Raw genomic sequence first — 9,627 nt, 5'->3', positions numbered from 1 at the left:
TTAAATTAATGAACGAAACAAAAGGGGTAGCAAAACGAAATCATAAAACGGAAAACATATTTTTTCGTTTTTGTTTTGTGTTCGTCGTTGTCTTCTACTCCTCCAAAAACCACCATTGAAAATCGATGTAGAAATTCTAAGCAATTCAATTTGGTTATTATATCGGTATGCATAAAACTGTAGTTGGATTGGTAATAAAATTGATAAGAATTGTGAGGTACCCTATAGACGGCAAAAGGGGCACACTCCTCTATAGAAAAACTTTTTTATCGGTAATAAAAACTGTTCTATTTTCTAGCCATTGAATCCCTCTTCTGCCAAAACACAAAACTCTCCCTTGAAGAGAAGCCAAATTTTAGAGAATACCTGTTACATTCATAGAATCGTTATTTCACCTATAGAATACCTATATTTTACCCATAGAATAACTGCCCTATCCACAGAAAACTTTTCCTTTCCATACATTGGCTACTTATTTTATCTACAAGAAATTATCCATTCATAGAAGACTTTTTCGTTCCTAGAAAACTCCTTCCACGACTATATAATTTATCAATACGATCCATAGACAATTCTTCTTTCAACTTACTTCTTGGAAACCCTCTTTTATCCATAGCATTTCAAGATTTCGGCCACCTGTGGAAGGCTCCACAAATTAATAAATCTCCAGATACCTACTTTTTCCATTAAATGCCTGTTTTAGCAATAAGAAATCATCCATTCGATCCTAGAAAACTGTCTACATTGATATATAACTTTTCAATGCGGTACATAGACGATTCTTCTATCAATTTACTTCTTCTATCCATGGAAGACCTCCCTTATTCATTGAAGTAGTATTCAATCCATATTAGACCACATATAACCCTTCAAACCTTTGTCCACATGGGGAAGCCTCCACCAATTCATAAATATACTGATCCCTTCTTTAATCCACAACAGGTCTCTTCTTTGACTGGAAGAACTCTTCAAACTATTACAGACCTCTTCTATTTCTGTAAGACCTCTAATCCTAATAGAAGACCGCTAACATTCTGAGACTACCTTTATATCCATAAAATACCTCTTCTAATACCGGATGACCTATTTTATGCCCACAAGCCATTTTTTGTCCAAAAAGGACTTCTCCATTCAAGACTTCATCTTCCTATGGAAGCATCCACAAATCCATAAATCTCCCGATACCTTCTAGCCATAGATAACCTCTTTAATCCACAAGATGTCCCTTCTTTAACTGGAAGAACTCTTCAATCTAGTACAGACCTCTTCTATTTATGTAAGACATCTAATCCCAATACTAGACCTCTCATATCCGCATAAAATCCATACTACACATATACGACCTTTTTCTGATGACGATTTTATCCAGCCATGGAAGACATCTTCTATCTACAAAAATCTTATTCCAACAAAGGACTCCTCATTCCGTAGAAAATCTCATTTTTCCCCATAGGACCTCTGCTAACTAAAAAAAAATCTTCAGAAGACTTCTTCTATCAATCGAGGATCCGTGTTACAATAAAAAATTGCAGCAATCCACAGAAGACCTCTTCAGCTGCAAGGGCCTCTTCTCTTAGAATACCTGTTATGTTCACTTAAAAAATTATTTTATCCATTGCAGTCCTATTGCATCAATAGAGGATATCTTATTCCCATAAAGATATCCTCTATGCATAGAAGACCTTTAATATCAATAGAACACCCTTTTATACACAACAAATTCCTTATTAGGACCTCTCCTGTTCACACAATATCTCTTTCATCCCCAGAAGAAGTATTTTATACATCAATAATCCATCTATCCATACACGTCCTTTCTCGAAAGACGATTTCATCCAGCCATAAAAGACCTCATCTATCTACAAAAACCTTATTATTCCCAACGAAGGGCTCCTCTATCCGTAGAAGATATCATTTATCCCCCTATGACCTCTGCTAACCAAATAACATTTTTCAGAATCACTTCTTCTATCCATCGAGGATCCGTGCTACCATAGAAAATTTCAACCATGCACAGAAGACCTCTCTTTCTTCAGAGGCCTCTTCTCTATATAGAATACCTGTTCTGTTCACTTAAAAATTGATTTTATCCTTTGAAGTGCTCTTGTTTCAATAGAAGATATCTTATTTCCACAAAGATATCCTCTATGCATAGAATACATTTAAGAAGACCCTTTTATCAATAGAAGACCACTTATTCTCATAAAACTTTGTTAAACATAAAACATCTTCTCTTCTGAACATATAAGAACTTTCACATTCCTAGAAACATTTTTTTCTCCGTCCATATAAGACTTCTTTACCCATAGATGATTTTAATCCACAGAAGATCTCATCAACACACAGAATACCTCTTAAGTCCATAGAAAATCCATTCAACGGACGGGATACCTCTGCACTCCAAAGAAGACCCCTTTCATATTCTAGAAAGCTTTATATCTCCCTAGAAGTCCTTTTCAATCCAGAAAATGTATCTACCGATACAAGATCAATCCTCTTAATCCACAGAAAATCTGTTCAGTCCCCAGAAGACCCTTCGAATCCAAATAATACTTCTATCCACAGAACAGTTCCATAGAATATCAATACCAAAGAAGACCACTTCGGCAGATAAAAGATTTCTTCCACCAATAGAAAGCCTCATCTCACAGTAGAAGTCCTTTCCAATCCATCGAATACATAAAACAATAGAAGACCTCTTTAATCCATAATAGATTTCTTGAAACCATAGAAGACATCTTCTGTCCATAGAAAACAGCTTCTATCCTCTGACCTCCAGACCTCCATAGAATACCTCTGCTGTCAACAGAATAACTCTGCTCTCCAAAGAAGTCCACTTTTGCACATACAATTCTTCTCTGATCAATAGATGCCTCATCTTTATAAGAAGTCCTTTCCAATTCATAGAATACATCTGCCGATATAAAATCGATCCATATAATATATCTTTCACATACATATTACTTAATAAAAATTAGTCATGGTACTTTTTTCTATCAACAAAATACCTTTTCTACCCATGGATAATCTATATTATCAATATTAGACCAAATATGATATTTTTTAATCCAAAACTCCTATATACGCAGAAGACCACTATTTATATCCTACAAACCTTATTATCACACAAAAATCTGATTTATAGAATCTTCCTATCCTATGATCCTCTGAAGTTAGCCTACTACCACTGTCGTTTAAAACCTTCTCAGATTTCTATTCGTTTCAATATCTATTTATCGATAATAAAATCGAATTTGAAACAACATCTGTTCTCTTCCGTACGCTTCCTGCTGTCGTGTGTTTTCCATACTTTTTTATAACCCTCTGTTCTCGCATTGTCCTTGGTGGGACTCACAAAATTGCTATCATTATTACTTTACAACGAAGCCAAGTGGCAAGTGCCACCACTGCTACTGGCAAATATAACCCTTCGTTTGGCCACCATATCTTCTAATAGATATATTTTTTACATTCGCCTTTCTTTTCTTCAGACAGTATTTGCTCTTTTTTTGTGCTTTCCTTTTCATCAATGATTCTGTTTTTGTGTGTTTGCCGACGACTCTTGTCGTCTTTGACTTTATTTTTATATTCTCTTCTTCGTTCGGTTGTGGGAGTGAGGATATTTCTTTAACGGATGCATCCTTTTTGGCGCTCTTATAGTACTCACACAAAATATAATAGTAGCAGTACCACAACAACAAAAACATCACATGCTTTCATCGCCTCGAAGTTGGTGTTGTTGTTGTCGTCCTCTCATCGTCGTCGCATAAACGTTTTATTGTGTAGCATCGTTATTGTATCCTTTCGTTCATAAATCAAGTCTTTGGTTTAATTAAATCTTGTGTTGGCGGTAAAATGTTTATGAAAAACGTTTTACAACCATCGACGCCGAATGTGGCGGCTATGTATGTGTGTACGTGTGTTTATTTGTATGCCACGCTATGTAGCATGATATGGGAGTGGAGTAGTCTCTTCTATGGTTTTCTTTAGTGGCATGCAAAAATTGCTTGAATATTTTTTTCTTGAAATATAGTACGAGTAATGAAGTATATAAACACAAAATGGCAACAATAAAAGTGACGACATTAATGAAAAGCTCCTGTCCGCTCTTAAATAATTTTAGGTAATTCTATGTCATACATAGACCTACCTAAAATTATTTATGTAGGGGTCTATTCTCCATCTCTATATATATATAAAAATTACGTGTATGTTCGTGATCGCTAAGCTCAAAAACTACTGCACCGATTTTTACCAAATTGTATAAACAACCTCTATAGGGATGAGGAGTGTTTCTGTGTACTTTGAAGTTCATCTGACAGATGCCGCAATATTTATTTTTTTTTGTGTTTTTGCACCGCAACTCAAGAACTACTACACCGATTTTGATCAAACTTTATGTATTTGCTCTATGGAGCGTGAGGAGTGTTTCTGTTTAATTTTAAGTTCGTCCCATAGATGGCGCGCTATATATTTTCTTTGCGTTTTGCCCGATTAGGCATTGGGTGCTAAATTGATGCAATTCTGATAGGGCAAAGCAACGTTTGCCGGGTCTGTTAGTGTAATATAAAATTTAATAATAAATGTTAAGAATTTTGTTTGCGAACAAATCATAACGTTTTCCTAGAAGAGGAGAGTAAAAAATGAAATCCGGAGAAGAATAGTGTTGGCCAACAAATTCTACGATATGATATTTAACATCGCTACATCCTTGCATTCGGGATATATAGTTTATTCTTTCTGAAAAAAACCCAATATCAAGAAAATCAAAAGCAAAATCGACGAAAAATTAATTTTAAATTATTCTCTTTATTCTGATGGCAGAATTCGTACATTTCGAATTCGAAGCGATTTAAATAATTTGGAATTTATAGACAATTAGTACTGTACACATTTTTGCCCTCTTCTCTATATTAAAAAGCTCATAACTATACCAAAAATTTGAGTTTTTAGATTTTTCTTGTGATATGTGTCGTCCATAATTTGGTCTTGACATAGGAAATCGAAAGAAGGCATATCTATTAGCTGTTAATAAATATAAGCTCTAAAACATGTTGTTGTCTGTGGGCAACATTGGGCCATAAAGGGTTAATATTTAGAAGAAATAAAAGAACTTTCTTAATAGTTTATTTAGTTTAGTTTATTTATTATTTCTACGAAATAATATTCTTTGATACATTATTTTCACAATCACTGGTAAATAGCTGTTTTACTAGAGTACTGTATTTGATTTTAGACATTTTTATATAATTATATTTGCAGTAAGTCAAAATTGGAAACTAGACACATGTTATTGTAATAAGATCTATTTAAGAATGATGTACATAAGAATCGAAATAGGTGTAGAAACCAGCCCCTGTATTCTGTAACTTTTTAACAACATTCGATATTGTTTATTTTACAACAATTTCATTTGTTTGTTTTATTGTTTTTACAATAACAAAGAAATTTATACAATATCGAATGTTGTTAAAAGTTACAGAATAGACCTACATGTGCTTTAGTTTTGTCTATGCAAAACAATTCCCTTATCCATAAATTATTATTTATAATGAATTTTGTATTAATGCTTCTGTGTGTGTCTTTATACCCTTCACCACACTGTGGTACAGGGTATTATGTCTTTGTGCATATGTTTGTAACAGGCAAAAGGAAACGAGATAGACACATGGTTCCTTTTGAGAATATGCATAGAATCACTTTCTGATTCGATTTATACAAGTCCGTCCGTCCGTCTGTAGATGTTAAATTGTAAACAAAGTACGATTTGAGGTAAATGGTGTACCAAAGTCCCTACATATCATTCGATTTGTATGAAATTTGGCACAGAGTACTGAATTAGGTGCAGAATGATGTGTGCCAAGTTTCGAGAAAATCGTTTGAGATTTAGATATAGCTCCCATATATAGTTTCGTTCGATTTAATTCTAGAATGTTCCTACAAAATTTCAAGTGAAAATCTCACGAACTCTTGAAGATATAGCCGATTTATTGTGTTAGCATCAAGTGACGGCTAAAGGGCTTCTCAAACTTTAAACACGTTTTTCTCAAAACGAATGGCGGGCACGATAACTCAGAAACTAATAATCCAATCGGTTTCAAATTTTGACACGTGTCTCTGGGAGTGTGTAGCTCTCGTATGAACTAGGATAAAGCCAATCGGTGAAGATCTTCCTTATTTTTTAACTTAGTTTGTGATAAAAAATAGACGATTTTCCATAAACAAATTTTCAAAGTTCCGCCATTTTGTTAATTGTTGTGCGAAGTCAATAATCCTAGTTCATACGAGAGCCAGACATGTTATCTTTCTAACACAGTTGGAATTTTCGGATTCCGATGTTCCAGTGAGGAGTTATCATGCCCGCCATCGAAAATATGGACTTTTCTTTGAACCCAAAAAACAACAACAACAAATTTTGGTAAATTATTTTTCTTCCTTTTTACATCTTCAAATATATATGTGCCAAGTTACAAACCTTAACAAGCATTGGTATTCATTTACCAGCCTATTTAAAATCTTAAAAATAAAAAATCGAGAATGGGGGGGTTCCCTTAAGGTAAATGGTGCACCAAAGTCCCTATATATCTTTCGATTTGCACGAAATTTGGTACAGTATACAGAATTAGGTCTAGAATGATGTGTGTTAAATTTCGCGAGAATCGGTTCAGATTTAGATATAGTGTTATAGCCACACCAATGTTTATAATATAATTTATAACGAACCACCTTAATATCTTTCTTTTCTATAAATTATAACGAACCACCTTACTGTTTAATTGTCAATTTTTCTTTTCACCTATTCGTAAACAAACCAAATTTAACTTCCGTACTATTTAACTAATTAATTATCATTAACTCCAAATAATTGGGTCAACTTACAAAAACTAAGTAATAATTCATATTGTCAAGTAAGCATTTATTTTAAGTTCAATCACTTTATAAAATTAAAATCCAAAATCATCAATTCCAAAGAACTGGGTCACAATAGTAACAGTTCTTCGGAAATATTAAAATTAAGATAAGCATTATTCTCATGTAAAAATCATATAAAAGCATCAATAAAAATTGTAAAATATCAGTTAGTGTTCAATTTTGAAAATAAATTAACATCGCTCGAAACTTAAAACCGTGTTTTTTTAAAATAAAGAAAACGGTAAAACTAAAGTGGCGCAGTCGGTAGGATCCGCGAAATACATTACGAAGGATATGTATTTACGTTTCAACGTTTTATCGCGGAATAAAAAGGATCTATAAAAATAGATCCTCCGGAGTTTTTTTTTTAAAAAGGATATTAGAAAATAATATCCTTATCAGTGACAAAAGTTCACATCCATGAACTAAGGACGAATATTAATCGATAATATTCCTTGTCGTGTAAAAAGGATCCGCGTAATACTTAACAAAAGTTTACGGTTTCACGCGGAATCAAAGACAGAAAGGACCTAAAAAATAGATCCTCTACTATTTAAAATAAGGATTATTAAATAATAATATCCTTATTCGTTCGCGAATTTAAAAAAAGGAATATTAATCGATAATATTCCAATTCGTGATTAAAAAATATATTATACGTGGAATAAAGAACAAAGGACCTAAAAAATAGATCCGTTAAAAAAAAGGATTATTATAAAATAACATCCTTAATTATTCCGCGAAATAAAAGAATATTAATCGCTGATATTCGAAAAAAATAGACAAAAAAAAACTAGTGACAAATTAACAAACAAACAAAAGAAGCAGATTTCCAAAGACGCAGTTTTCCAAAGACGCAGATTTCCAAAGACGTTGATCTCCAAAGACGCAGATTTCCAAAGAAGCAGATTTCAATAAAGAAGAGAAGCAGTATACTAAAAGGACGCATAAAAAGGACGAGCCCGAGTGAATTTCCAAAAACATTGTAAGATTAAAATATGATATATTTTTATTAATATAATTAACATAACTATATAATAAGGAGCTACCATACATATTATTTACCTTTCTTTAATTTGTTTTCACCTTGAATTATTTAAAAACAAAAATCCATGAGCGAATCTGAAATTTCGGACTACCCTTCAGACTTAGATTACGAAATAGAACCAGAATTTATCGACTATATAGAACAAACTCTCGATTCAGGATTTGAATCAACGGAGGGTTATTTAACTGACATTAACGATAATATCAGACTAGAAGTCAATAATCAAACAAGAAATCGTACTAGAAACAGGATAATTAATAGAAAACGTAGACTTCAGAGAAGAAATTTGTAAAAACAAAATGCCTAACGACAATTCAACTCCCCTATCGATCACTATCGATCCCCTTAAATATTTAGGTACACTTCCCGAATTTACCGGAGACTATCGAGATCTTCAAACCTTCATTAACCTAATAGAGAGAGTTCATCCTCTTCTCCAAAGATACGATGAACCATCTCAATATTTATTTTCTGACATAATAAAAAGCAAATTGAAAGGAAAAGCTAGGGAAATAATTGAAATAAATTGCCAAGCACAATCTTGGAATGAGATAAAATCGATACTTATGAATAACTTTGGTGAAAGACAAAGTTTAGAAGAATTATTTGACAAATTAAAGAGTGTTACTTTTAAAACTAACAGTGTTGATTTTTATAATGACATTAAAACCCATCTAAGAAGTCTCAATAACAAAACAATTATAACATTAGGAACAGGACCAGGAACTAATGAATGTGCCAAAAATAACATGAAGACAGCCCTAAACATATTCAGAGAAAAGTTACCTGAACCTATGAAGACTATAATTACATGTAGGAATCCAGATACATTAGAAATAGCAATGGATATATTATTTCAATCAGGTTATGCATATTACACTACATCAAACGGAGTGTTTAATACTACTCCAAAACAATTTAATCAACAAGACAACAATAAACACAAACAAGAATACAGAAACCAAACACAAACACCACAAAACAATGACAGACCCCAACAAAACAATTCAAATAACCATAATAATTTCCAAGGAAACAAAAATTACAGACCAAGACCAAATCAAGGATATAGGAACAATAATCAAATCAATAGGAACTTCAATGGTAATAATTATCAACCAAGGGACAATTATTTTCAACAAAATAGATATGTAAACAATAATCCAGCCCAACCAAATTTTCAAAATAATTGGAAACCCAATTTCAATCATGTAAACAGACAGCCTGTCCCAGAACCAATGGACATAAATATGGTTCAAAATCAGGCACAAACTTATAATAATGAACAGTACTTCGATAAAAATAACCAAATATACTCAAATGCAGAACAACAATATTCAAATTACCAAATACATCCTAACAATCAAGAAATATCAGAACATCAAGATCAAAATAAACACGATATTCCTCAAAATTTTCTTACACTAGCCTCCGGGGCCAATTACCCCATATAATATCTTAAATTTATTATAGATACCGGAGCTACTCATTCGATAGTAAATCCCGGTCTATGTAACCCAAAATGGAAAATTGAATCTGGATCTTTAATACTAAAAACTCTTCAAAATCAAGTCAAAACAACAACAATATATAGTGTTCCTTTATTTACCGAATTAGGAAATGAAAACGAAAAAATTCAATTGATTGAATGCACATTTCATGATTAT

General features: G+C 32.7%; 1 protein-coding gene across 1 annotated transcript; it reads left to right on the top strand.

Annotated features, from left to right (window-relative positions):
* Positions 1 to 1,192: 1,192 nt before the first annotated feature.
* Positions 1,193 to 9,171, top strand: LOC133331938 (uncharacterized protein DDB_G0287625; the record flags this gene model as incomplete). The annotated part of the gene is made up of 2 exons (XM_061540326.1): positions 1,193 to 1,268; positions 8,259 to 9,171. Coding segments are annotated over 2 exons (989 nt in total), but the record flags the coding sequence as incomplete, so codon positions are not given.
* Between the last annotated feature and the right edge of the window lie 456 nt (positions 9,172 to 9,627).

The sequence above is a fragment of the Musca vetustissima genome, unplaced genomic scaffold (genome assembly GCF_032173495.1).
Source record: "Musca vetustissima isolate MV318-11 ecotype Yass unplaced genomic scaffold, APGP_CSIRO_Mvet_v1 utg133321, whole genome shotgun sequence".
NCBI lineage: Eukaryota > Metazoa > Arthropoda > Insecta > Diptera > Muscidae > Musca > Musca vetustissima.
This window is presented reverse-complemented; position numbering and strand designations above follow the sequence as displayed.